The sequence below is a fragment of the Malaclemys terrapin genome, chromosome 9 (assembly GCF_027887155.1).
Source record: "Malaclemys terrapin pileata isolate rMalTer1 chromosome 9, rMalTer1.hap1, whole genome shotgun sequence".
NCBI lineage: Eukaryota > Metazoa > Chordata > Testudines > Emydidae > Malaclemys > Malaclemys terrapin.
The window spans coordinates 100,726,620-100,754,472 of record NC_071513.1 but is presented as its reverse complement, the minus strand read 5'-3'; the positions used below and the strand labels follow the sequence as shown (position 1 = coordinate 100,754,472).

The window sequence follows — 27,853 nt, the reverse complement described above, 5'->3', positions numbered from 1 at the left end:
CAACACAAAGGTGACAAGGAATATCAGACTTTCAATTGGCTCCATGTGGAATGTCAGGGGTTCTGTTCAGCTTTTGAAATCCTATTGTACAAATGGAGAGTCACGCAATCGCTGTGATTTTCTTTGAACCTGTGTGTTAGCTGGTTTGTGAAGGAGAAGGAATAATAGCAGAGTCATTAGGACCAGATTCTGTGTCCAGTGACGTTCATGGAAAGACTGTCCATTGAGATCAATGGGATTGAATCAAGCCCACAGCCAGATATGCTGAGAACTTGCCTTTGTTAATTGTTAGCCTAACTGCTGAAAAGTAGGTAAAGGTTTATGAATTGTTACAATGACCTTTGATATAAAGGTCTGTTTAAAAAAGATATGAGAAGGAGCTAGACCAACTGACTTAATTTAAACAGAAATGGTCGTCTGATCTCACGGAAAGACTGTGTTAAGATTATGACTGGTGAACAAGAGGAGCAGAGGATTGGAAATCAATGAACCAAAATCGGTGTGTTGGAAATTAAGCCTGCTTGGTGGACAAAATAATGAGTGGCTGGATTATTCCACCCATCGCCTCTTTGGGGACCATTCAAGAGACTTTAGAGGGGAGACTAAACCTTACTGACATCACCGCAGCTGCAGTGGAAGGATTGTTGCCTGCATTGATACTCCAGTAGGGACGCTTGACCATCAGTGCTGCAAAAGCGAGGACCTCAAACTGATACATGTGAGATCCTGCTCTGTCTTCTCCTCCCTTGTGTACTTCTTTTTGCCCCCCTATCTTCCTCCTGAGTTATCTCTCTCAGCTTTTCACCTGATTCTGAAATCAGCTGTACTGCCCGGCACCAGGTTGGTGAGACGAGAGACAGCCCGTCCAGCATTTCCCAGTCTGAGAAGGAGCAGTGATTGAGAGGGACTGAGCAGACCAACCAGATGATGCCCCTGACCCAGAAGGTGAGCCAGGGTCCAGGGCAACAGCTGTCATGGCCACCTGCCAGCATCCGTCTGTGCCTGGCCAGCCACTCTGTATCCCAAGAACATCAACAAAAGCTGAATTTCCCCCAGCTTTATTGTCCTATCTCTTCTCTCCCTGTGTGTGTCCCCGATTTGTCTAAAGCAGGAAAGTGATGATTATTCCCTATTCAGAATTGAACAACAGCACTAACCCTTTCTTCCCCACCACGAAGCACGGTTTGACTGACTGAATAAGAGACTTTAGCCAATATCCACTGTCTCCAAAAAGGGACCTTGCTAGGTTTTGATTGTTTGTTTTGCCTAACAGGCAATTTCAATGGCAGTGCTCTTTACTTCCTGTGGATTATTTTCCTTTGGTGTGTTTCAGTCAATAAACTTCTGCCCTGTGGCATGAATTGAATTATGTATTTGCCATGGCACTAAGCAGGCTGAGTTCTCTGCATACCAAACCAAACAAGTGATTGGGTGTTAACACCTTTAGCCCATATATTCCATCTAACTTAATATAGCAGGGCTTAGGAGGAGAGCTAATAGATGGTCCATAAACCTGAACTGGAACTGTTGGAGAAAAACAGAGTTTTTACTTTTAGGTTGGGTGCAGCAAGTTAGATACTTTATTCTTTTTAGCAATTGCGTGGAGGGAGAGAGCAAAACAGGTGGTTTTTTTTAGATAAACAATTACAGCAAGCATTTCTACCTTTTGTTATAAACAATAATGGGCAACAGCTGCATTTTGTTTATACATAGGTTATTTTGATTTTTTTTTTTACCAATTTAAACTATAGTTTAAAGTTTATACTTATTTAACTTATGGTTGCAACAACTTTTTACCCTGTTTTTTTTTACTTGCCTAACACAATTTTTGCTTTTACAAATGTTGTGTTATTAGGGTTACAGCTAGCCTGACTTTTGCTTACATAAAAATATGAAATTTTCTTTAAATTTCTGTTAGTTTTTTTTTTACTTTTACAAGGACTTCTTGGTCAGATTAACTTTCCCTGCTCAGGAGAGATCCAGGATGGGAATAATTGGCAACACTGCAGATCATATCTCTTTAGTTCGGTGCCTAGCTTTAGTCAGGATCCCACTTCCAATTGCTAACAAGTTGGGCCTGTAACCAGTGCAGCGTGGAAAAGACCAGTGTTGTCTACTACTTCCAGGTCTCATAAGCACCTTTGATATAATTGCTTGGGTCTGAAGAGATTTAGTTTGGGCTACATGAAAGTCACTTGCAATGTACCACTAAATTGGTAGCTGTTTTAAATTCTGTTTGTTAGGTGCTAGCTCTGTTTCTTGAAAAACAATGAATAGGAAGAGAAAGCTGCATTGGCAATTAGAGCGAACCTTTGTTAATGAATAGAGAAATGTAAACACAGTTGTTTGGAAACGGTGGATTATGTTCACGTTCCCTATGGACATAGTGACAAAGGAACATCTAAACAAAACGAGCTGTATTACGGCTGAGCATAAAAAAGAACGGGGTCTTTACAGACACTTTCATTTGGAAAAGTGGTTGATTTTTTTATTCAAATAAGCCAGGTATCTGCTGCCAAGCAAAAATAATCCGTGATGCTCATCCAATTTAAGTATGGATTCTTTTGCCTTTTATGTCTAGGATGTCCCTACATTAACCACAGGGCTTCCAACCGGAGGGGTTATTGTCCCAGAACAGGTCAGGGTTTGGATGCTACTCATTGAAAAGCTATATAGGAGCTAGGGATTGTTCATACTCCAGGTAAGGATTCTTCTTTTAGCTTCAGGGGATAGGACTTGAATGGCACAGGACACTATTTTGCATACTAAGGCACAATTTAAACACCTTTGTGTGGTGGGGGGCTTTGTCATTAGTTAGCATAAATAATGTCCTGCCCCCTTAAGGCCCAAACATAAATAGAGAAGGGCTTTCATCAGTCAAAGTCCAAAGCAAAATTGTAAAGCATGGCTCACTCCTGCCGGGGCGAGGGAGCTAAGAAGAAGACCTCACCTCTGGTTCTCTTCTCAGCAACAGGGCTCTTTCTAGACAGCTTTCCTTCCTGACGCACTGCTGGAATAAGTTCCCAGCTTCCCACAGCACTTCCCTGGGTGCTATGAAGTGGGGGGTGGAGAGAAAGAATAAATTTCCCCCAGCTCCATCTCTAAATAGAGTCGATCTCCTTCCTGACCCATTACCTGCTTCAGCCAAAGGAAAACTATAATAAATTAGGTATTGGGTATGGAGTTCCTAGAATCTAGCAATGAGAAGCGAAAGCCAGGGGGCCCCAGCTATGTGTCTGTTGCCTGTGATCCTTCCTTGTTGTTTTCAAAGTCTGTAGTATTAGAGACAGAATGTATCTACACCAGATTAGATAAAGGGTGATTGGCAAGACTTGAAAGAAATGAAAATAAATCCTTACACAAACTCCAACTAAAGCCCATTCCTGTCTATTAGATTGTATCTGATTTTATAGCTTTAGTACATGGCCCATTCTTTTCAGAAGTGGGTGACCTTGCTGTCAGTGAGGTAGGTCAACATAAGGTCTTATGACAGCAGAATGTGATCCCTAGTTAAGATTCCCCCCCCTTTAATCGGTGCTTGTCAATTACTAAGTTACTTTCACCAGTCACTTGCCTATGACTCACCTGGGCTAAGCCAGCTCTTTCTGGCCTAACTCAGGGGGCAAGCCCCTGTGGAAGAAAGCATGCTTGGAGCAGAGTTGTGATGGTGCAAAGCGCTCACAACCCTTGTTTCAGCAGGGGCGCTGCAGCCAGCATGCTTGCAAATTGAAATGGGGCTGGTCAGGGTGCACAAGCAGCCATACATTTTACAGCCCTTCTTTTGTTGTAAACATCATGGAACTCCATTGGAGGAAGGAAGGGGGGATGTCATTGCCACTCCCCAAACTGGTGATTCCTGCGACCTGAGAGCTTTCAAGCCTGATGTTTAAACCACTGATTCTTTCACACCTTGGCCAGGCCTTCGAGGTGGAGCAGTACCCTTAAAAGAGTTTGGGGCTTTGCCAGCCTGGTGTTAGGAATTTATGTAGTTTTTATTATTATTCTCAGAGTGCAAAGCATCATAAAGTCACATCACAGTGAACACAACGCAGGAGAGTCATTGGCCAACGATCTTTCTCCATGTTTTGCTGTCTTCACACAGTCTAGAGAAGGGTGCCACACCACATCCCGCCCAGTTAGCCACATCATCAAACCACACTCGCTGTGGGCTTCCCTGGCACCAGTCATTGGTAGGGAGAGAATGTAACATAGTCCCCTAACGGAACGGTTCTCAACCGCTTCCATAGCATGACCTCCTTGTCTATATTGGGAAACCCCCAACCCCCATGACTTGCCTTCCCATTTAGCAATAGGGAACGGCAGGGTGGTCGGGACCTTCATCTCCAGGTCGAGAACCTCTGCCCTGACTCTTCCTCTTAGCCTGTCTGTGTCTGGCTGGGCGATAACTGTGGAGTGAAAGTAAATGCTCCACCCTCCCATTATTCCCTGTTCCTTTAATGTTAAAGAGAACTGCACACAGCCACTGGTGGCTAAATAGATTCCAAATTCTTTGCAAAGCAGATGTGGCTCCTTAAACATACGGTGCTGGGTGTCACCGTAACTCCCATCAGCTGGAAGCCCTGTAAATTATTAGCATTGCATCTTCTGCGGGGGGACTAGGCCTGTGAGTGGCCCTGTTTATCAAGGAAAAGCAGCATGAGAATCCCATCGGCTGTGATGCCGCTGCTTTCCCAGCCCGGCTGACACACATTTGTCCATTTTGTAAACTTCACGGTACGTTCTCCCCTGGCTGTTTGTCACTCGATGTTCTTTCATGTGAACAGGGCTTCCTTGTATGCTTAGTGGTCAGCGTGTGCCCCTGCAACCGTCATGGACAAGTTCAACTACAGTTATTTCCCGGCTCACAACTGAGGCTTTATATTTGGTAACACAAAACCTTCAGTAAGACTTTGTGCTCCCCCCACAAACACTCAGGGCCGGCTCTGGCTTTTTGGCCGCCCCAAGCAAAAAAAAAAAAAAAAAAAAAAAAAAAACCGGGGCGGCCAGAACGTCAAAGCAAAAAAACAAAACAAAAACCAAAACCAAGCAAAAAAAACCCTGTGGCGTGGCCGGAGCGCGGGTGCAGGGGGACCGGCTGGGGGAGGGGGGGAGGGAGCGGGTGGGAGAGAGAGAGAGAAGGGGGCGGCCAGGGCTACAGCAGGGCGCTGCCACGCGGCCCCTCCCGCTGCGCTGCCTCCTGCCGCGAGGGCTCCGCTCCGGTCGGCGGGGAGGGAAGGAAGAGGACTGCCCTGCAGGGCGCTCTGGTTCTCCGCGCTGCCGCCCCCTACAGGGCAGCGGGAGCAGAACAAGAAAGCAGGCAAGCAAGCAAGCAAGCGGCCGTGCCACCCTAGGATTGGGCAGAATGCCGCCTCGAACAATCTGCCGCCCCAAACCCCCGCTTGCTCAGCTGGTGCCTGTAGCCGGCCCTGCAAACACTGCACGCTAAACATGTACCCCCGTGTTAATACTGAATATTTGCTAACGCTGCCGACCCTGTGATTAGAGGTTTGCATTCTGCTGGGAGGGAGATTGATGTGTTGTGTGTTTATGGCGCTGTTGGAAATGGCTTGTGAAGAGGCTGCAGGGTCTGTCAGTGTCCGTGGACCTAAGCTGTGTGGGTGTTAGGGTACAATTAGAAAGTGTCCTATAACTTGGCAAGTCGTTGCTTTTAAGGCTTTTGGCTAGGAGGAGGTCACACTCACCTATACTGTATATCACCAACTGGATGAACTAATGCACTTTGCCTTTCTCCTGTCAGGCATGTTCCTCTTTGCCCTCCGGTCCCATCACCCCCGCACCCAGGAGTCTTTCTCCTGCGCCTGGTCAGGCTGTATCCGTCACACTCCACCTTCAAATCCCTCAAAACTCCCCTTTGCTGCGAGGCCAGGAGGCCTACAAAAAACTTGACAGTAGTTAGGTTGCTGGTGTGTGGTGACCACTGCCTATCACCAACATTGTCTCCTTCTGCTCCCCCATTTGCCTGAATCCATCCATTATCCTTGATTGCAAGCTCCTTGGGGCAGGGACTATCTTTGCCTTCTGAGTTGGCACAACGCCCAGCACAATGGGGTCCTGGTCCATGACAGAGGCCTCTAGCAGCTCTACTATAATAATACTAACAAACCTTGGGGGTCACTCAGTTATCAGGGCAAGATTCACAGCAGGAAGGGGGTTGATGTACTGTGTGCAGTTGCTTGTGCTGTTCATTTCTCATTCTCTCTTCCTCCTCCCAGTGTCTGAGGGACTCAGAATTCGGGGCAAGAGGACTTTTCTCTATTGTCAGCTGGCTTCTGCTTCCCAAAGCAGAATTTTCCCTCCACTCAATGCGCAATTAACCTATGGAATTCCTTGCCAGGGGATGTTGTGATGGCCAAAAGTACAACTGGGTTAAAAAAAGAAGGAGATAAATTCATTGAGGAGAGGACTGTTAGCCAAGATAGTGAGCAATGCAATACCATGCTCAGGGTGACTCTCCTAAACCTCTGCCGGGAGAGGAAGAGGGGGGAGGATTGCTTTAACTACCCAGTTCTGCACACTCCCCCTGAAGCTCTGGTACTGGCCACTACTGGAGACAGCAGAGGGGGCTAGATGGAACATTACTTTTAATTGATGCCCCCCCGGGGCACCTCTTATTTTCTGAATTTTCCTTTTATTCCCGGTGTGGCTGTTGGTCCGATTGGGAGACTGCAACCAGGGCAGGCCTGACCCCCGGCAGCACCCCTTGGTTCCAGCTTATCCTAGAAGCCTTGGGCTGGTGGAGATCTTTTGCCCACAAAAGCGGGTGGGTCATAAATGTGCTGGGCCCCTATTTCCCCCTCCCTGCACCCCACACGGAGTTAGGAGCAGGAGCCGCGGGGGAAGAAGCCAGGGAACAACCTGAAGTGGCGAGGGGCGGGCTGTGCCCGGATCCCGGGGCGGGGCAGGCGCGGAGCCCCGGCCCGGCGCTGCAGAGGGAGACGGGGAGCGCCCGGAGGGCGATGGAGGGGGAGCCCCCGGGTCCCGGGGAGCAGGCGCTGCAGGAGTTCCAGACCCTGGTGGAGCTGGTCGGGGGGAAGCCAGAGGTGCTGCTGGTCGGGGAGGTGCTGGAAGGGGGGGAGACCCGGGCGCTGCTGGGGGCTTTTGCCCAGGAGCTCTTCGGGGAGCAGCCCGGGGACCAGGCGGGCAGCGAGGGGAAGCCAGGGGAGCAGCCCGGGGACCAGGCGGGCAGCGAGGGGAAGCCAGGGGAGCGGCCCGGGGACCAGGCGGGCAGCGGGGGGAAACCGGGGGAGCGGCCCGGGGACCAAGTGGGCAGCGAGGGGAAGCCAGGGGAGCAGCCCGGGGACCAGGCGGGCAGCGGGGGGAAACCGGGGGAGCGGCCCGGGGACCAGGCGGGCAGCGAGGGGAAGCCGGGGGAGCGGCCCGGGGACCAGGCGGGCAGCGAGGGGAAGCCGGGGGAGCGGCCCGGGGACCAGGCGGGCGGCGGGGGGACGCCGGGGGAGCGGCCCGGGGACCAGGCGGGCGGCGGGGGGAAGCCGGGGGAGCGGCCCGGGGACCAGGCGGGCGGCGGGGGGAAGCCGGGGGAGCGGCCCGGGGACCAGGCGGGCGGCGAGGGGAAGCCGGGGGAGCGGCCCGGGGACCAGGCGGGCGGCGGGGGGAAGCCGGGGGAGCGGCCCGGGGACCAGGCGGGCGGCGGGGGGAAGCCGCCTCCCCAGGTCCGGGTGTGCCTCGGCCCCGGCGGCGCCGGCCGGGAGATCCGCTCCCCGCTCATCTTCCTGCTGTGCCGGGCCGGCTCCTTGCAGCCGCGGCGGGCCCGGGCCCGCCTGCGGGAGATCGCGCGGGACCTGCGGAGCCGGCTGCCCCGGGGCCCGCCGGCCGCCCTGGTGGGGGTGATCGTGCAGCCCGGCCCCGGCGAGGAGGAGGAGGCGGCGGCGCTGCTGGAGGCGCTGCTGGGCGAGGTCTTCCAGGAGCACCGGGCCGGGCTGCAGGACACGGTGCAAGCCGCAGCCTACAGACCCGGCCGCCTGGACGGGACACTGGAGGTCCGGAGAGCCGCCTGCCGAGCCTTGCGAGCGGCCCTGCAGCACCGGGCAGGTACGGGGGCGGGGAGCGGGGAGACATCATGCTTGGGGCGTCGGTTTCTTTCTTGCTTCTGGTTGCCATTTGCTGCCCCATTCCCCTGTCTGTGTCAGCACCGGTTGGCATCCAGGAGGGCTGATTCTGCCTGTCCCCACCAGTCCCCAGCCTCTTGCAGATGACACAGTGGGGCAGCCACCCATGGCTGGGAGGCGGTGGGTCTCCCTGGACACGCAGCAGTACTTGGGTGGGGGTAAGGGAAGCAGAAGGCCCTGGGATTTGCAAGGGGAATGTGGCTCCCTGAGTTGGAATTGGGCAAGTTCCTTCAGTGAACGCCCTGGGAATGATCCCATGCCAGTCGCACAGCTTTCCTTGCTGGGACATTGGTTCAGAAGAAACATAGCCCCCGGTGCCCCTGTTTTACGGTATCCCGGAGGGTTTCCCAGCCCAATACTGACCCATCCTGACTGCTCAGTTCTTAGGTCTGATGGGATCACAGCACAAGACAGGACTGCGGGTATAAATGTATTATAATAATTCATAGCTGTGAGGAACACCACTGGTTACAGCGGATCGGTGCTATGGTCTTGAACCCACTTCTGTCTCAGCAGCATGGTCTTGGGGCTTGGCACAAGTTGTTCTGGGTTTACTAGACCGGTATAATTAAAGCAGTACAAGTGTGGATGCAGGTCGTGTCTACAAAGGGAGCCTTACCAGTATAGGTATACTGCTATGTTATACCAACAGGGCGCTCCTAGTCCGGATGCGGATTATACCGGCATGTAATGATGCTGCCTTTGGTAGGACACAACTGAGAGTATCGATTCAGGACAAATTGCTTATTAGGGTATGTCTACACTACGAAATTAGTTCGAATTTATAGAAGCCGGTTTTATTGAAATCGGTTGTATACAGCCGATTGTGTATGTCCACACAATAAAATGCTCTAGGTGCTCTAGTCGGCAGACCGCGTCCACAGTACGAGGCTAGCGTCGACTTCCGGAGCATTGCACTATGGGTAGCTATCCCACAGCTATCCCACAGTTCCCGCAGTCTCCGCCGCCCCTTGGAATTCTGGGTTGAGATCCCAATGCCCGGATGATGCAAAACAGTGTCGCGGGCGGTTCTGGGTACATGTCGTCAGGCCCCTCCCTCCCCCGTCACAGCAACGGCAGACAATAGATTCGCGCCTTTTTATCTGGGTTACCTGTGCAGACAACATGGAGCCCGCTCAGCACAGCTGAGCTCACCGTCACCATATATCCTCTGGGTGCCGGCAGACGTGGGACTGCATTGCTACACAGCAGCAGCTGCTAACTGCCTTTTGGCGGTAGACGGTGCAGTAGACTGGTAGCCTTCATCGGCGATCTGGGTGCTGGCAGCCGTGGGGCTTGCCTTTTGGCAGTAAATGGTGTATTATGACTGTTAGCCGGCCTATTACAAGTCGGGTCATCGCACATTAGCAGAGTCTTCCCTGAGCAGCAGCTCGTGCAATAGGCCTGAAGACCATCGTCATACACCGCCCCGTATTTGCTGCCAAGCACCCAGAAAGATGCCGAGGGCTATCAGTCACGCTGCACCGTCGTCTTAAGATGTAAAAAAATAGATTTGCTCTGTATTCATTTGCTTCCCCCTCCCTCCGTCAAATCAACGGCCTGCTAAACCCAGGGTTTTCAGTTTAATCTTTGGGGGGGACCAGTCTGTGACAGTTGTTTGTGTCTCTCCCTGATGCACAGCCACCGTTCTTTATTTTAATTCCCTGTGCCTGTACGCCATGTCGTCACTCGGCCCCCCTCCCTCCTTCCCCTAGGCCGTCAGATACTACGTTTGCGCCACAGCTCGAGCCGCGAAGCGGTTCACGCCTTTTCTTTGAATTCTGGGTTGAGATCCCAATGCCCGGATGATGCAAAACAGTGTCGCGGGCGGTTCTGGGTACATGTCGTCAGGCCCCTCCCTCCCCCGTCACAGCAACGGCAGACAATAGATTCGCGCCTTTTTACCTGGGTTACCTGGGTTACCTGTGCAGACAACATGGAGCCCGCTCAGCACAGCTGAGCTCACCGTCACCATATGTCCTCTGGGTGCCGGCAGACGTGGGACTGCATTGCTACACAGCAGCAGCTGCTAACTGCCTTTTGGCAGTAGACGGTGTAGCATGAGTGATAGCCGTGGGGCTGGCAGCCGTAGGGCTGCATTGCACCAGCCCCTTCCAGGCGATGGTATATTATGACTGGTACCCGTCGTCGTCGTACTGGAGTGGCTGTCAATCATGGCCACCTGGGCAGACATGCTACTGTCTCGATGATGACGGTTACCAGTCATAATGTACTATTTTCTGCCAATTGCCCAATATTGTCTGCTAAGCACCCAGAAGAGGCCGAGGGCGATGCTGGGTGCTGGCGGACGTGGGGCTGGCAGACATGGGGCTGCATTGCTACACAGCAGCAGCCCCTTGCCTTTTGGCAGATGATGGTATATTATGATTGGTACCCATCATCATCATACTGGTATGGCTGTCACTCATGCTGCAGCGTCGGCTGCCACCTTAAGATGTAAAAAATAGATTTATTCTGTGTTCATTTGCTTCCCCTTCCTCCGTGAAATCAACGGCCTGCTAAGCCCAGGGTTTCCAGTTTAATCTTTGGGGGGACCATTCTGTGTGACAGTTGTTTGTGTTTCTCCCTGTTCCTGTACCTGTACGCCATGTCGTCACTTGGCCCTCCCTCCCTCCCTCCCTCCCTCCCGCCCTCCTTCTCCTGGTCCATCAGATACTACTTTCGCACCTTTTTTCTGACCAGGCGCCATAGCTAGCACTGGGATCATGGAGCCCGCTCAGATCACCGCGGCAATTATGAGCACTATGAACACCACGCGCATTGTCCTGGAGTATATGCAGAGCCAGAACATGCCAAGGCGAAACCCGGACCAGGCGAGGAGGCGATTGCAGCACGGCGACGAGAGTGATGAGGAAATTGACATGGCCATAGACCTCTCACAAGGCACAGGCCCCAGCAATGTGGAAATCATGGTGTCACTGGGGCAGGTTGATACCGTGGAACGCCGATTCTGGGCCCGGGAAACAAGCACAGACTGGTGGGATCGCATCGTGCTGCAGGTATGGGACGATTCCCAGTGGCTGCGAAACTTTCGCATGCGTAAGGCCACTTTCATGGAACTTTGTGACTTGCTTTCCCCTGCCCTGAAGCGCCAGAATACCAAGATGAGAGCAGCCCTCACAGTTGAGAAGCGAGTGGCGATAGCCCTGTGGAAGCTTGCAACGCCAGACAGCTACCGGTCAGTCGGGAATCAATTTGGAGTGGGCAAATCTACGGTGGGGGCTGCTGTGATCCAATTTGCCAGGGCAATGAAAGACCTGGTGATAGCAAGGGTAGTGACTCTGGGCAACGTGCAGTCAATAGTGGATGGTTTTGCTGAAATGGGATTCCCAAACTGTGGCGGGGCCATAGACGGAACCCATATCCCTATCTTGTCACCGGAGCACCAAGCCACCGACTACGTAAACCGCAAGGGGTACTTTTCAATGCTGCTGCAAGCCCTGGTGGATCACAAGGGACGTTTCACCAACATCAACGTGGGATGGCCGGGAAAGGTACATGATGCTCGCGTCTTCAGGAACTCTGCTCTGTTTCGAAAGCTGGAGGAAGGGACTTTCTTCCCGGACCAGAAAGTGACCATTGGGGATGTTGAAATGCCTATCGTGATCCTTGGGGACCCAGCCTACCCCTTAATGCCATGGCTCATGAAGCCGTACACAGGCAGCCTGGACAGGAGTCAGGACCTGTTCAACTACAGGCTGAGCAAGTGCCGAATGGTGGTGGAATGTGCATTTGGACGTTTAAAAGCGCGCTGGCGCAGCTTACTGACTCGCTCAGACCTCAGCGAAAAGAATATCCCCATTGTTATTGCTGCTTGCTGTGCGCTCCACAATATCTGTGAGAGTAAGGGGGAGACCTTTATGGCGGGGTGGGAGGTTGAGGCAACTCGCCTGGCCGCTGATTACGCGCAGCCAGACACCAGGGCGGTTAGAGGAGCACAGCAGGGCGCGGTGCGCATCAGAGAAGCTTTGAAAACGAGTTTTGTGACTGGCCAGGCTACTGTGTGAAACTTCTGTTTGTTTCTCCTTGATGAACCCTCCAACCCCCCCCCCCGACCCGGTTCACTCTACTTCCCTGTAAACCAACCACCCCACCCCACCCTCCCCTCCCCCTTGCAGAGGCAATAAAGTCATTGTTTTTTCACATTCATGCATTCTTTATTAGTTCCTTACAGAGGTAGGGGGATAATTGCCAAGGTAGCCTGGGATGGGTGGGGGAGGAGGGATGGAAAAGGACACACTGCATTTTAAAACTTTAACTCTTATTGAAGGCCAGCCTTCTGATGCTTTGGCGATCATCTGGGGTGGAGTGACTGGGTGGACGGAGGCCCCCCCACCGTGTTCTTGGGCGTCTGGGTGAGGAGGCTATGGAACTTGGGGAGGAGGGCTGTTGGTTACACAGGGGCTGTAGCGGCGGTCTCTGCTCCTGCTGCCTTTCCTGCAACTCAACCATACGCTCGAGCATATCACTTTGATGCTCCAGCAGACGGAGCATTGCCTCTTGCCGTCTGTCTGCAAGCTGACGCCACCTATCGTCTTCAGCCCGCCACTTGCTCTGTTCTTCCCGCGATTCAGCCCGCCACCTCTCCTCTCGTTCATATTGGGCTTTTCTCATCTCCGTCATTGACTGCCTCCACGCATTCTGCTGTGCTCTATCAGCCTGGGCGGACATCTGCAGCTCCGTGAACATCTCGTCCCTCGTCTTACGTTTTCTCTTTCTAATGTTCACGAGCCTCTGCGAAGGAGAAACATTTGCAGCTGGTGGAGGAGAAGGGAGAGGTGGTTAAAAAGGACACATTTTAGGGAACAATGGGTACACTCTTTCATTACAAGGTCGCATATTTCGGCTTGCAGGCAGCCATCGTAGGCCACAGTGTTTTGGCTTTTTTAACCTTCTTAACATGCGGGAAAGGTTGCAAACAGCAGCGCATTTCCCATATCAAGGATGAATTGGGTTGTCCATTTAAAATGGGGTTTCAATGTAAAAGGAGGGGGCTGCGGTTTCCCGGTTAACATGCGGCACAAACACAAGTAAACCACCCCCCCCCACACACACACACACGATTCTCTGGGATGATCACTTCACCCCTCCCCCCCACCGCGTGGTTAACAGCGGGGAACATTTCTGGTCAGAAGAGCAGGAACGGGCGCCTCTGAATGTCCCCCTTAATAAAATCACCCCATTTCAACCAGGAGAGCTTTCTGGAGATGTCCCTGGAGGATTTCCGCCCCATCCCCATACACGTTAACAGACTTGCTTGCTTTTTTTTTGTAATGTTTACAAATATTTACAAAGTTACACTCACCAGAGGTCTCCTGTGTGCCCTGAGGGTCTTGGGTGAGTTCGGGGGTTACTGGTTCCAGGTCCAGGGTCACAAACATATCCTGGCTGTTGGGGAAACCGGTTTCTCCGCTTCCTTGCTGCTGTGAGCTACCTACAGTACCTCCATCGTCATCTTCCTCGTTCCCCGAACCGTCTTCCCTGTGTGTTTCTCCAGTGAGAGAGTCATAGCACACGGTTGGGGTAGTGGTGGCTGCACCCCCTAGGATCGCATGCAGCTCCGCGTAGTAGCGGCAAGTTTGCGGCTCTGCCCCGGACCTTCCGTTTGCTTCTCTGGCTTTGTGGTAGGCTTGCCTTAGCTCCTTAATTTTCACGCGGCACTGCTGTGTGTCCCTGTTATGGCCTCGGTCCTTCATGGCCTTGGAGATCTTTTCTAATACTTTTCCATTTCTTTTACTGCTACGGAGTTCAGCTATCACTGCTTCATCTCCCCATATGGCGAGCAGATCTCGTACCTCCCGTTCGGTCCATGCTGGAGCTCTTTTGCGATCCTGGGAGGACTCCATGACGGTTACCTGTGCTGATGAGCTCTGCGTGGTCACCTGTGCTCTCCACGCTGGGCAAACAGGAAATGAAATTCAAACCTTCGCGGGTCTTTTCCTGTCTACCTGGTCAGTGCATCTGAGTTGAGAGCGCTGTCCAGAGCGGTCACAATGAAGCACTGTGGGATAGCTCCCGGAGGCCAATAACATCGAATTCCGTCCACACTACCCCAATTCCGACCCGCAAAGGCCGGTTTTATCGCTAATCCCCTCGTCGGAGGTGGTGTAAAGAAACCGGTTTAAAGGGCCCTTTAATTCGAAAGAAAGGGCCTCGTTGTGTGGACGTGTCCAGGCTTAATTCGGTTTAACGCTGCTAAAGTCGACCTAAACCCGTAGTGTAGACCAGGCCTTAGAGCAGGGCAGTTACAGCCCAAGGCTGGGTGTCTTTATTATTAAGGCACCAAACCAGCCAGAGAGACTTTGGCTTTACCCCGCTGGCTAACCATCAGTCACACAAGCAATTCCCTTAGACCAGGGGTGGCCAACCCGTGGCTCTGGAGCCGTTCAGAGGTTAATATGCAGCTCCTTACCTAGGCACGGATTCCGGGGCTGGAGCTAGAGATGCTAACTTTCCAGTGTGCTGGGGGGTGCTCACTGCTCAACCCCCTGTTCTGCCCCAAGCCCTGCCCGCACTCCACCCCTTCCCCTGAGCCTGCCATGCCCTCGCTCCTCCCCCTTCCCCCCCATAGCCTCCTGCGCTTGTGAAATAGCTGATTGTGGTCGGGGGGGAGGTTTGCGGGAGGAAGTGCTGATTGTTGGGGGCTGGTGGGAGGCACTGGGAGGGGATGGGGGGCTGCTGACGTATTACTGTGGCTCTTTGGCAATGTACATTGGTAAATTCTGGATCCTTCTCAGGCTTAGGTTGACCACTCCTGCCTTAGACATTCCAGTTTCCCAGTATTGCCACCAGCACTGCTCCTTATGGGGACGACTGGTTATGAAAACCAATACCCCAATAAAAGAAAAAAGGTTCTCCCGATCCCAAAGGACCAAGCCCCAGACTCGGGTCAAATGATAACTTAGATCTTACCCAAAATACACGCTTATAACCAATTCTTATTAACTAAACTAAAATTTATTAAAAAAGAAAAGAGAGAGTGTGTTGGTTAAAAGATCAATATACATACAAACTTGAATTCAGTTCTTGAGGTTTGGGTAGTTGCCAAAAGTCCTTTTAGAAATAGTCCACAGGTTATAGTCCAATGTCCGTATTCAGGGTGACTCCAGTCAGTGACTGGGGATCTCAATTCTTATGGCTTAGGGTTTCCCCTTCTTGAAACTCAAAGCAGATCTGAGATGAAGAAAGATTTTTCATACCCAGGGTTTTTATACATTTCCAGCAGCCACTTGGCCTGAGAAAACAATAGGCTTAACTTTGTCTCCCAAACATCCTGGCAATTAGCATAGGGTAATTTATCCAGTAAACAGTTCAGATCCAGGTTACCACAACCTTCAAAGAGACATAGAGACAATAATACTATTTCACTCAAATGTCTTCCTAAATGTTAATACTCCCTTTTTGATCTTTGAATGAAAGTAGTACTAAAAGTAGTAATAGACTAGACTTGTTTGCTTACATCACAAGACCTGAGCAAACAGCTCCCCTTCTATCTCTAACAATGCAGGCGGCATTTCAAAGCGCCATTCATTTACAGATCTTCCTAACTAGTCTTTAATGTTCGGCCATGGGTCAGGTCAGTGTGGGAGGTAATTAACTCTTTCTGGCCCTGTCACCTTTCAATGAGATATTCTATTACACTCATAATGTCACATAGAATATCAGGGTTGGAAGGGACCTCAGGAGGTCATCTAGTCCAACCTCCTGCTCAAAGCAGGACCAATCCCCAGACAGATATTTACCCCAGTTCCCTAAATGGCTCCCTTGAGGACTGAACTCACAACCCTTGGTTTAGCAGGCCAATGCTCAACCCCCTGAGCTATCCCTCCTCCCAAAATTCATAGAGATATCCTATCTCCTAGAGCTGGAAGGGACCTTGAAAGGTCATCAAGTCAAGCCCCCTGCCTTCACTAGCAGGACAAAGTACTGATTTTGCCCCAGATCCCTAAGTGGACCCTTCAAGGATTGAACTCACAACCCTGGGTTTAATAGGCCAATGCTCAAACCACTGAGCTATCCCTCCCCACAACTGTGGCATAACTGTGCTTTTCCTGGTACAGCGTATTCCAGCTGCTCACACTGGTTCTCCCGGAGCGAAACAAGCAGCATGCGCAGAAGCTTGGTGTTGCCAATATAACTGCATCTACTCTAGGGACGTTTGCCTGCACAGCTGCATCAGTCACAAATGATGTCTTATCACACCCTTGACCAAAGGAGCTAGGCTGGCCGAAGTCTGTAGTGTACATGTAGCCACATTGACATTAATGTAAAGATTCCGGTATAGTTTATTCCTGTAAGGGGAATAAGCTTTACACATATAACTACATCCCCATTAGGGGCGATACAGGTAAAAACACTTTGCTAGATGATCATACCCCTAACTGGTGTGGTTATACCAGTACCTCATCTGCGTGTTTATGTGCAAACAAATGGCAGTTCAACCCCTCCTCCACACCCCTGGAGCTCCCATCCTTTTTTGACAGTACTTGTCTTAGGCCTGGGCTACAGTAGCGGGGGGTGGGGGGTGTTTGAACTAAGATACGCAACTTCCACTATGCTATTCGCGTAGCTGAAGTCGAAGTATCTTAGTTCAACTTACCTGGCCGTCCTCACGGCGGCGAGTCGACTGCCGCGGCTCCCCCGTCGACTCCGCTTACTCCTCCTGCCAAGGTGGAGTACGGGGGTCAATTAGCAGATCGATTTATCGCGTCCAGACGAGATGCGATAAATCGATCCCCGATACATCGAACACTATCCACCGATCTGGCGGGTAGTATAGATGTACCCTCAGTCTGTCCCATTTTCTCTCTCCCCCTCGCTTTCCCTGCTTTCCCCGCATGCTTGGATCCCATCCAAAGGCTCCTCCCTGCCCTTCTTGCCCTAAGGGCCCTGCAGCCATAGGTGCTGGAACTAGGGATGCCATTTCACCCCCCAGCTTGAAGTGGTTTCCATCGTATACAGGGTTTACAGTTGGTTCAATGACTCTCAGCACCCCTACTATACTAACTGTCCAGCATCCCTGCCTGCAGCTGTCCTCAAATGCATTTTCCTCAGACCCTCTCCAGATCCATAGGGCCCCAGCCAGGATTCATAGGCTCCCCAGAGGCGGCAGCCCCACTTCAGCCTCTGTAGTCCCCCCTCAGAGGACCCACCTCTTCACCCTTCTTAGTGCTTTTATTTTTCCCCCTTGGCCCAGTTGGCTCCTTCTCATGGAGAAACCTATGGGGGTGGGGCAGAGGGGCAGAAAAGCTCCCTTGCTGAGTTTCCTGACAAGGCCTGTCAGCTTCCCTGGGTCAGGAGCCAGCTGCATGGCTGCTGCCGTGGGGCAGGGGAGACATTTGCAGGGTTTGGGGTTGGGTTGTGTGGTGTTTGCCTTTTGCCCCCCTGTCCCCACTCCAGTGCATACAGGAGGAGACGCTCAGTGTCTGGGTTTTGGATCTTGGGTATCAAATAGAATACCCCTGGTCAGGGTTCTAGGCATGTGTCTGTACAGATTTGTTCCTGTGCTTTGTCAGGGAGTTTTTTTTTAGCAGATGGTGTAGTTTCTTTAGGTAATCCTCAGTGGGATCAGAGGATAATGGCCTGTAGAATGTGGTGTTAGAGAGCTGTCTAGGTTCCTGGGTGTTTCCTACCCACGTCTCAGATCCCTGCTCCCTGATGTTATTTCTTGGCTTCTCGTCATGTCCCTGTTGTTTGCCCTCCTTGTCCTGTCTCTAGTTTCTTTTCTCCGGCTGGGGGAGCTGCCAGGCCTTCGCCCCCTGCTGGCTCTGTCATTAGCTGCACATGCAACGGCTCAGACCCAGCTTGCTGACACGGGACTCTCTGCCCCCACAAGCCTTGGGAATACTGGCCTGGCTACCCCCCTTCTGCGCTCCACAGAACCGTATTGGGCTGACGTTCTGCATCTTCTGTCACAAGGGGCCTGACCCTCATCCCTATGTTCCCCTTTGCCCCGATAACTCCACAGAACTGGTCTCACGCTGTTGCAGGTGAAACTTCCGTTAGGGATGTATCCAGACTGGGACGTTGGATCCCGCACCCCAGGAACCTGGGGTGTCAGAGAGATCCAGCAGTGAGATTTGGAGCCAGATCTGGAATTCACGACTCGGGCCTGTCTCTATCCAGATGGAATCAGAAGCAATCCAATTACTCTCCCCTTTCCCTGAAGTCCAGGTCTGAATGAATCCGGCCACGATCTTCGTGGTTCAGGTGCTATCTCTCTAATGAGCTGACCTGGAACCCTGAATCTGCACTTTGGGGAAGCTTGGATCTGATCCCGGCCTAGTCCCTTCACCCCTTTCAAGCCCGTACTGCCCCCTTCTGGTGCTCCAAGGCTAGTGGCAGTTGCAACCTTTGCACCTGTGTCTTTGTACTGAGGCAGGAACACACAGCTTTTCCATCCCTCACTTCCACGTGCCTGACACTGCTCTCCTTCGCCCATCTCTCTCCCATCAAGGGAATCCTGCTCGGGTCTCGGCATCTGCTTCACACCCTCTTCTTTAAGTCACTCTCCCAAGTGCCCCAGAACCCTCTGGATCCTTTCGATTCCAACATCCCACTAGAACAGCAGCAGAGATGGAAAAACATATCCCTCTTTGCGTTATCATGTTGCCCTAGCAGCTTTGCTTTGACGTTAGGGCAACTGGTGCTTGTGGATTCTCACAAATATTGATAGACACACCCCCCCCCCGCTCTTAATTCTGGCAGTGGTGGGGATAATCTGGCAGGTAGCAAAGAAGAGAGCAGCATCTCTAGGAGCCTTCAGTGGGTGCTTCAGAAGGCCTGTTTGCATAGGGCCCCGGGCTGTACGCTCATGTTTTAGGTGTCTGGAGGATGCTTGTCACTGCAGCTGGCCTGCCTGAGCCCTCCCAGGGGGATGATCGTTTTAAACTGGTGCAGGTGATAACAACAAAGTACCGATCCTACAACCCATACCCGTGCTAGTAGCACTAGTAAGCTTACTCGTGTACATGAGGAGAATTCACAGGAGTCAGGACTTCAGGGGTTGGCCCTAATTGCTTTCACCACCAATACAATGGGGAATAGTATTTTTAAACTTGTGCGAGGGATGAACAGCAGTGATTTGAGCCTGTTGCAGTGTTATGAGGGCATGCCATGTCTACCTGGGAAAGTTACATTGTTATAAATAAGGTGTGAATTTAAACTGCTGGAATTATACTGGTATAACTCCCAGTATGGGCGGGGGCATGCTTATTCTGGAATAAGTGTGTGTTGGTCTTGGTTTGGTTCATGTCATTTGGGAAGGGGTGTAAGCTACGCTGAAAAAAGCCACTCTTATGCAGGAGTGTAACTATATTGGTATTACTAGTACAACTTTCCTGTGTCGACAAGCCTTTGCCTTTCCCCTTTCATCTCAGTTTTGCTCTGCAGCTTTCTACTACTATTCAAGCCATGCCACCACCCAGCTTCTCACAGTGCAGACCTGAACTACAGCACCCCTTTGCTATTCTGGTCCCACACCTCTCTTGAACTTAGGGTCTGTAGTGTAGATGCAGCGTATGCTGATGGAAAGAGTTTTCTCGATCACTCGATAATTGTCCTGTTCTGTTCATTCCCTCTGAAGCATCTGGCACTGGCCACTGTTGGATGACAAGATACTGGGATACATGGACCATTGGTCAGACGCAATATGGCTTATGTTCCTGCTGATGTAGGAACACCCTCCTTCTCCCCCTCCCCTCCAAAAAACCCCCAATAACAACAACCCACTTCCCCAACAACCTGACATTAGCTATGGTGACAGAAGCACTTTGCACTGGTGGTTTTGTTGGCATAGCTGGGTTGGTCACACCCCTGACCAATGCAGCAACACTGGTAACAGTTTTAAGTGCAGACCAAGTCAGATGTGGATGGAGACAATGGATATCCACTTACACTTACGACCTTAACTAGATTGTGCACCCAAGCGCTAAGAGGGGAAATGCTAGTGTGCTAACCTGCTTTCCCTGAGCATGACATTCATCTATGTTCACTAGGGACTAAAGGGGGGAACAGTCATGTTGTAAAAATTATTTTATTGAGGGATTTGTTTTGTTAGTCAAGAGGATCACTTTGTGCGGCTTAATGTTGCATAAGATCGATTGCCTTAGTAAGGAGAGTCACTGCTAAATCGGCTGATAAACTTAAGTTTCTTGGAGATAAGGTTTGATTGGTGGATGAGATATTGCATATTTTAGGATTTGGGGATACCCGATTGCTCCAATAATCTGTTTGTCATGTGAGGCTGTGTGAGAGTAAAACTACCCTTGTCTAATATCCTAGTATTTTACAAAAACAACGAGGAGTCCTTGTGGCACCTTAGAGACTAACAAATTTATTTGGGCATAAGCTTTTGTGGACTATAACCCACTTCATCAGATGCATGGAGTGGAAAATACAGTAGCAGGTATAAATATACAGCACATGAAAAGATGGGAGTTGCCTTACCAAGTTGGGGGGTCAGTGCTAACGAGGCCAATTCAATTAGGGTAGATGTGGCCCATTTCCTACAGTTGACAAGAAGGGGCTCTGGTACCCAGAAGTCAACTACTACAGGACAGGCCCAACAAAGAAAGTAACAGAACACCACTAGCCGTCACCTACAGCCGCCAACTAAAACCTCTCCAGCGCATCATCAAGGATCTACAACCTATCCTGAAGGACGATGCCTCACTCTCACAGACCTTGTGAGATGGGCCAGTCCTTGTTTACAGACAGCCCCCCAATAGTCTTGACTCCTGTGAATTAGCCCACGAAAGCTTATGCCCAAATAAATTTGTTAGTTTCTAAGGTGCCACAAGGACTCCTCTTGTTTTTGCTGATACAGACTAACACGGCTACCCCTCTGAAACCTAGTATTTTACAGTAATGGCTCAAGATCTAATAGTAACTCACCTTCCACTGGAGTGTTCTTTTCCTTATGCAGATTCTACAGCATTGTCAAGTACAATACAAATCTATTTCCAGCAGGTCTCCCTGGGAGGGGGGAACTAGTCAATCAATAGGAAGCAATAATATAAGTGTCTGGGGCCGAGGCCCAGACGCAGGATGTGAGGTTTCTGCCTGCCTTCTCTCTTCATTTATGTTTTAGCTCTCACAGCTGCTCTGTGTGTGTGCACGAGCAAATCCGTGCCAGCTTCCTTGCTGTGCTTCCTGAGGCTGCCAACAATCCTCTCATTGAAGCAAATACAAAACCCATCCAAACCCAACTGTTAGTGAAAATCATTAAGGAAATTCTTGGCAGCAAGAAAGCGTGGACAAATAGTGCTTATTCCGAATGTGTCCACTCTAGGTAAGAATTTTCACCAGGGGAGGAATGGATTTCTGGGTACCGTTTAATGATTTCACATGGTGAGTTCTATCTAGAGGCCCAAATTTCCAACACCCCAAGGTTGAGGAGCAGGGGGTACCACTGTCTGCCAGCAGGGAACAGCCGTACTATACGTGACCCAGAATAAGGCAGGTCCCGCTATTGCCAGCAAGGACTTGAGAAAGTCCTGTCTCTTGCTGATAACTCCCCGTGCTCTTTTATTTCCAAGGTGGGGAGGAGAGAGAAAAGCGGAGATTCCCCTCCCTCCTGCGGTGCGTCCCCTGGGGCAGGAGGAGCCGGAGAAGAGGCCGATCGGCTAATGCTGCCAACAACCTTCATGAGGGTATGCTCAGCTCCCTTGAGGTGCTTCTGTTCTCCACACGTCCAGCAGTGGGCTCCTAGCAGGACAGTTGTATTTTATGATGTGCGGCAACCGTGTTTTTTTTCCCCGGCAGCATTCCCAGATCTTTCCAGTCTAAGGAATGGTCGATCGGGAGAAGCCTTGGAACCCGAATCTCCCCTATGATGATGCCGAGTGCTCCCACTAAGCCACAAGGTCTGGCCTATGGTCCTTTTCTAGTGAAACCCCAGCAGGCTCTGATTCCCAAGCCTAATGTGGGCTGGCTTCCTTAGGGAGAACGTCTCAGTACGCACGGGCTGATGCATCAGTACTAACTGCCCCTGGAATCTATCCTCTGCTGGCAGCACATATAACACCATAGGCACAGCCATCCCCACAACATCCAAATGCTGAGAGACAATCCCTGTAGCATGCTGGCTGGGGTGTTTCTTTTAGTGTTGTCTTGCCCCGGTATTTTATGAGCACATTGCTGGGTCCCTCTATCTGCCTGTGCTCACTGCAGTGGCCTGCACGCAGTGTTGGTTGTAATGTGGCAGTGGAGTGGCAATGGATTTGCCAGAACATGTCTGAACTACAAATCGCTAACTGGGTCGCACCACTCGCAGCACTTTGAAGATGTTAATTGCTGGGCCTGGCCTACCTGCACAGCCCCAAGGCAGGCACCCCCTGCTATATGTGCATCTGTACCCTCCTGGACTTCTAAACTCACATCCACCCCTGTTCTGCCCACCCGCTTTTTTCAGTCTCTCACCGTCTCACCACCATGAATGTTCCAGTTCTCTCTCGCCCTGCTGGGTCTGACTCATTACCTCTCCCATCCATTGTCTTTATTGTAGTAGCAAAGGACCCTGTGTTGGTAGGTGCTTTGCCAGCATCTCTTAGGTATTTTATCTGGTCCAATAAAAACTCAGTGGGCCCAGTTCTCTCTTTATTTACACACGTAATGTCACTGAGGTCAGTGGACTTCTATGGGTGTAGCTGAAACTTGGTCTACACTTAAGTTTTGCTGGCAGAGTGATGTCATTTAAGAGTGTGAAAAAATTCACACCGCTAACTGACATAGCTGTGCTGGCAAAAGCCCTCATGTAGATGCAGTTATACTGCCAACAGGGTCCTTTTGCTGGTATAGATGATTTATTTTGTTCACCGAACTGGTGTAAACTATACCGGCTAAAGAACTCTTTTGCTGGTATAAGATGCATCTCCACTAGGAAGGGTTGCTGGTATAACTATGCCACTGTCTAGTGTAGACAAGGCCGGACACAGAACGTATCCCTCTTTCTAAATAATGACTTAGAGCCCTACTCCAGATCACTCTTGAGGTTCTTTGGAAATGCAGTTTCAAATACTGTTCCCGCAATTCTTGCATTTCCCAGCAATGATCCCCTTTCTGCAGGGGCATTGTTGGCCAGAGGCTACAGACTGCTTTGGGAGGAGTCCTGAATAATACTCTTTTGCCTTGCTAATTTCCAAACTGATCCATGACCAATGGTGAGGAGGACACCCCACGTGGAGAACCCTCTTGTTATAATAATTCGTTATGTGACGGGGTGCAACTGGGGGCTTCAGATTAAACAGGAGCCTACGTGGGCAAATCACTGAAATGCCCAGTTTGTGAAACGTTTGGTACAGATAGGGCATTTGCTCCATTGAAAATTGTGGTGGCAAGAAAATCCAGTCCAATAAACATTCAAGGCCCTGGTCCTGCAATCGATTTCAGGCAGACAGACCCTCTTGCCCGTGTGGAGTCCAATGGAAGTTGATGAGGCATCACACGGGAATGGGGGTTGTCTGTGTGGATCAGATTCCAGGATTGGGACCCAGAGCGCCTTACCCACGAGCGGGTGAGGTGAGTCACCTTCTGGTGTTAGTTTAAAATCCTGTATGCTGCCAGAATGCCCCAAATTGGAGCCGATTATGAAAAGCCTCCAACTTATGGTTAATTTATTGCTTAAACCTTGATCCTTAATTAAAAATGAGTCACAATTTGCATAAAATGAGAGTGTTGAAAACCGGGACTCCTGTATGCATCTTCCTCAGTGACCGTGCTGTGTCTCCCTTTCCCTGCTCCCTGTAGGTGGCCTGCAGGACCCCGAGGAGGGAGTGGCTCTGACAGGCATGTCACTTAGCGGAAACCATGAAGAAGCAAGCAGAGGCACAGGCGCTTAAAGCTGTTGGATGGCGTCAAGGCACCACCCTTGCTGATTTGCTCTTATAGCGTGAGGACGACGGGCTGAATTCACCCAGGTGATCTTCTGGAAAGGGGACATGGAAGCCATCGTGCAGCTCTCGGGAAAAGCTGCTACCTTCTGTAGCAACAAACAGTGTCCGAACCAGATAACCGTCCTGCTCCCACCCCACCATTGCTGCAGCAAAACCCAGAGGGGGGTCATGTTCTACCACCCGGTAGAGTTCATTTCTAGATGCTAAAATGGACTGTGGACCTTTAAGAAATCCCGTTGGATGCATTTCACTGGGGATGTGACAGTGCAGGAATCCCAGGTATAAAAAGTGCCCAGCTGCTAAAAGAGAGAGTCTCTCATTTGAACAACAAAATTCCCCTCCAAGAGGCCTTCTGGGTTTCTTTGCTGATGAAACCAATCTTCTGCCTTGCCCTCGTGCTTTATTGCTGTTCTAAAGCTCCAGATAGCGGCCTCAATAGACCTTCCATTTTCTGTTCTAGCTCCCCCGTTAGGAAACAACAGGCAAGTGGGGGAGAGAGCGATAGAGCTGCAGGGAGGTCACGGTGGGACTGGTCATCTCCATGTACAGGCCTTGGGACATACTGGCGAGTTGAAGAGGATTGAATGCAATAATCTAATGTGAAGAAAGGCAATAATTGTTGCTGTCATGCCGTACGATCCTGTGCACGGTGCAGAAGTCACTGATGATCATGTCAATAGGAGAGCGGTCTGAGAGAGCAGATCATGCCACACGGCTAATCCTGGTGCTGAGTGAGTGATTTACAGGTTGCATTGGAGGCAGAGCAACCGACAACGCTTATAGCATTTCCACGTTCTGATGGGGGTGACAGATGTCCATCTCCCCCCGCCAACTTCTCAACCGTGGGATCCCAACAACCACATGGCTTTCAGGCCCCGCAGATCACCCCATACATTCCTCTCTCTTAAAGATGTGACTTAATATATTGTTTTTAGGAAATACAATCTATATATTTTATAGTTTTCAAAGGTATTTTTTTAACCTGTCTGGCAACCAATTGTTTTAATTAGGCTTTTACTTCCATGGAGTATTAATGGGACACTGGGTATGTCCAGCTACAGCATAACACAGGTTTGAGTTTGGCTTGGTTTTCCGTTCTCTCCGTTGCGAGTTTTCATCTGGATCAGGCTGTTGGCAGGACTGTCTCGCCTCGATTACGTCCCATTTCACTGTCCTCCAGGCTGGCTGAGCGGCTCTTTCATTTGGGTCAGTCCATCTACAATCGTTTTGTCTTCCGTTGTTCTTTGGTTGGCAGAGAAGCGGCTCATAGCTGAGCACTGTGTAATCCTAGCCAATCCAAACTCCTGATCAGATGAAAATTGGTCACGTCCCTCCTGAGAGCAATGTGCCTTAGGCATTCCTTATCTATTGTGTAGAGTAGGGGTGGGCAGCCAGGACACCTGGGTTCTGTACCCAGTTCTGACCACGGACTAATAATTTAATTTCTCTGTGCTTCAATTTCCTCAACTGTAGAATGGGGATTTTGATATTTACCTACCTCACACAGGCCTCATTAATCTCTGACAAGTGCTGTGAGATCCTTGGAGGTGCCAGAGAAGGGCAATGGGAGAACAAGAGTGTACTATAGCCTACATGTTAACATTTTTCCCTTCTGGGGTCTCCCAATGGTGCTGCAGTGATGTTTCTGCTGAATGAAAGCGGCTCGCTGCATCTGGGGTGATTCGGTGGCTGCTGAGCAGTGGAAAAGAGCATTAGGGTGTCAGGGTGGGGGGGGAGTGGGAGGGACAGAGTAGCTTGGTAAATGGGGAAATGTTTTCTCTGATCCTCGACTGGTGTTTGGAGAAATTCTTTGGTGGAATTTTATGTTGTAATTCAGGTCACTTGAGAACTTTGCTGCTGAGAGTCTTTGTGGCTCATGACTTAGGCCTTGTCAACGTATGTGTGTTCATAACTCTGAGGTTCTACTGTAGTGTCATAGCATGTAAGAGTTTATATATGGGGGACCAACACCACCCCGCTTCCAGATCACGAGGTATTCTGTACGTTAAATTTGCTTTGAGGGAACATGGTTACAAGCAAATTGAAAATACAAATGTAATAATGTGATTTAGTAAAGTCATTTATTGTGGGTGGCTGCGTATGTGATGCTGAATTTCAACACTGAGTGGGAAACAGTTGATAGTTCCAGTACTTGAAGTGAGCGCATTAGCTAGCATTGTCTTCTAGCACAGCTCATCTGTGGAGCTTTGCAGGTAGATAGAGGGCATGTCTACGCTACAAAATTAAGTCAATTTACGTTAAGTTGATGTACAGCCACCGTGGTAATTAAAGTGGTGGTTCACATCCACACTTGCTCCTTCTGTCAGTGATGAGCGTCCTCACCAGGAGCGCTTCCACCGACTGAAGTGGGGCATTGAGAGACACTGACAGCTGGAGCCTGGTAGCCCTGAGGTTCACAGCTGTGCCCGTTCTCCCCTGCCCCCCGCTGACAGCCATGCGCGGGCTCACAGTCAAAAGGCAATGTAAGTAAAGTCTACATGGACATTGCGTCACCTCAACTACATCGACATATGTGCTACGCCGTTCGTGGAGTAGTTAGGTCGGTGTAGCTGGTCACTTACTTGGGCAGAAGCAGCATTGAAGTGTACACACTGACATAATTAGGTTGACGTAAGCTGCCTTACCTCGACCATAACTGTAATGTAAACCAGGCCTGAGTCTGTTATGTATTTACGTTTCTTTCTGTTTGTCTCTAAATTAAGAGCAGGTCACTTATTCGAAGTCTTCCTATTAATTTAAATGTTTACTCCCATAACAGCGGTGACGGTGTTATGCAAATCTTTGTAATCTGTTAAGGCCTGATGAATTAACCATTTAAATTATCGCTATAGAGACCAACAAAATGTATACGGACTTGGGCCCAAATTCTGCTCCAGATTTACACACGTAGTACTTTATTGAAGTCAATGGAATCATTCTAGATTTATATGGAAGTAAACAGGAGCAGAGCTGGCCCCATGTACCTTCCACTGGACATTAGTCTAAAGAAGGAAAGTGACTTGGATGATTTTTTTTTAACAGGTTAACTGGCCTTTTATAGGTGAAACAGGTGTTTTATGTAATATTTAATTGGGGGACTAATTTGGGACATTGTTACCTTAAATACTTGATGTCAGGAATAAATAAACCGATTTAAATCCTGTACTGTAGTTGATTGCTTCTGAAGTTTTATTGGTGTCTACCAGAATGTTCCCCCCAATAACATGGATGTGCGGCTTACTCTGACTTTCAATTGATTTGATTTAAGCTAAGCTGGGGGAGATGACAGTCACTCTATACCCCTTTGAGGACGGAAGGGAATAGTGAAACCTGTCTTTGGTGGCAATCCACAGCGCACAAGTGGGCTTTAACTAGTGACCGAACACATGTACTTGGCTACCTGGGGATGTTCACTGAGGAGGGGGACCACTCTGCTGCCTTTTCAGGCATGACCATTACAATTCCAACGCCAGGGTTTGATTGTGTAGGATGCTGAGCCCCTCTATATTGACTTAGTGGGTTGTGAGACTCCGCCTATAACGCTTTTCCTACTAGGTCAGAATCTGCAGAAATTGACTGTGCTAGAGAAGGGTCAGAATTTTGTAAAACTTCCAGTTTTCGGTTTGGCCTGACTTTCCCCTCCTCCGAGTTTCCCAACCGGAATGTCAGATCTGTCCAAACTGGACCCAGAGCACGAGTCTACAAGCCTAACCGCTGTGCTGATAACCAGGGCACTACATGAAAAGCAGAGGGGGCGTTTGGACCTTGCACTGGTGTGTCAGCAAACAGCGC

At 50.4% G+C, this 27,853-nt stretch overlaps 1 protein-coding gene across 1 annotated transcript; it reads left to right on the top strand.

The window, feature by feature from the left end:
• The first annotated feature begins 927 nt into the window (after positions 1 to 927).
• C9H2orf72 (chromosome 9 C2orf72 homolog) lies at positions 928 to 27,231 on the top strand. The gene is made up of 5 exons (XM_054040881.1): positions 928 to 945; positions 6,684 to 7,283; positions 7,662 to 8,070; positions 21,707 to 21,820; positions 23,916 to 27,231. The coding sequence occupies exons 1-5, from the start codon at positions 928 to 930 to the stop codon at positions 24,005 to 24,007; spliced, it is 1,233 nt and encodes a 410-aa protein (XP_053896856.1). The 3' UTR covers positions 24,008 to 27,231.
• Positions 27,232 to 27,853: the final 622 nt, after the last annotated feature.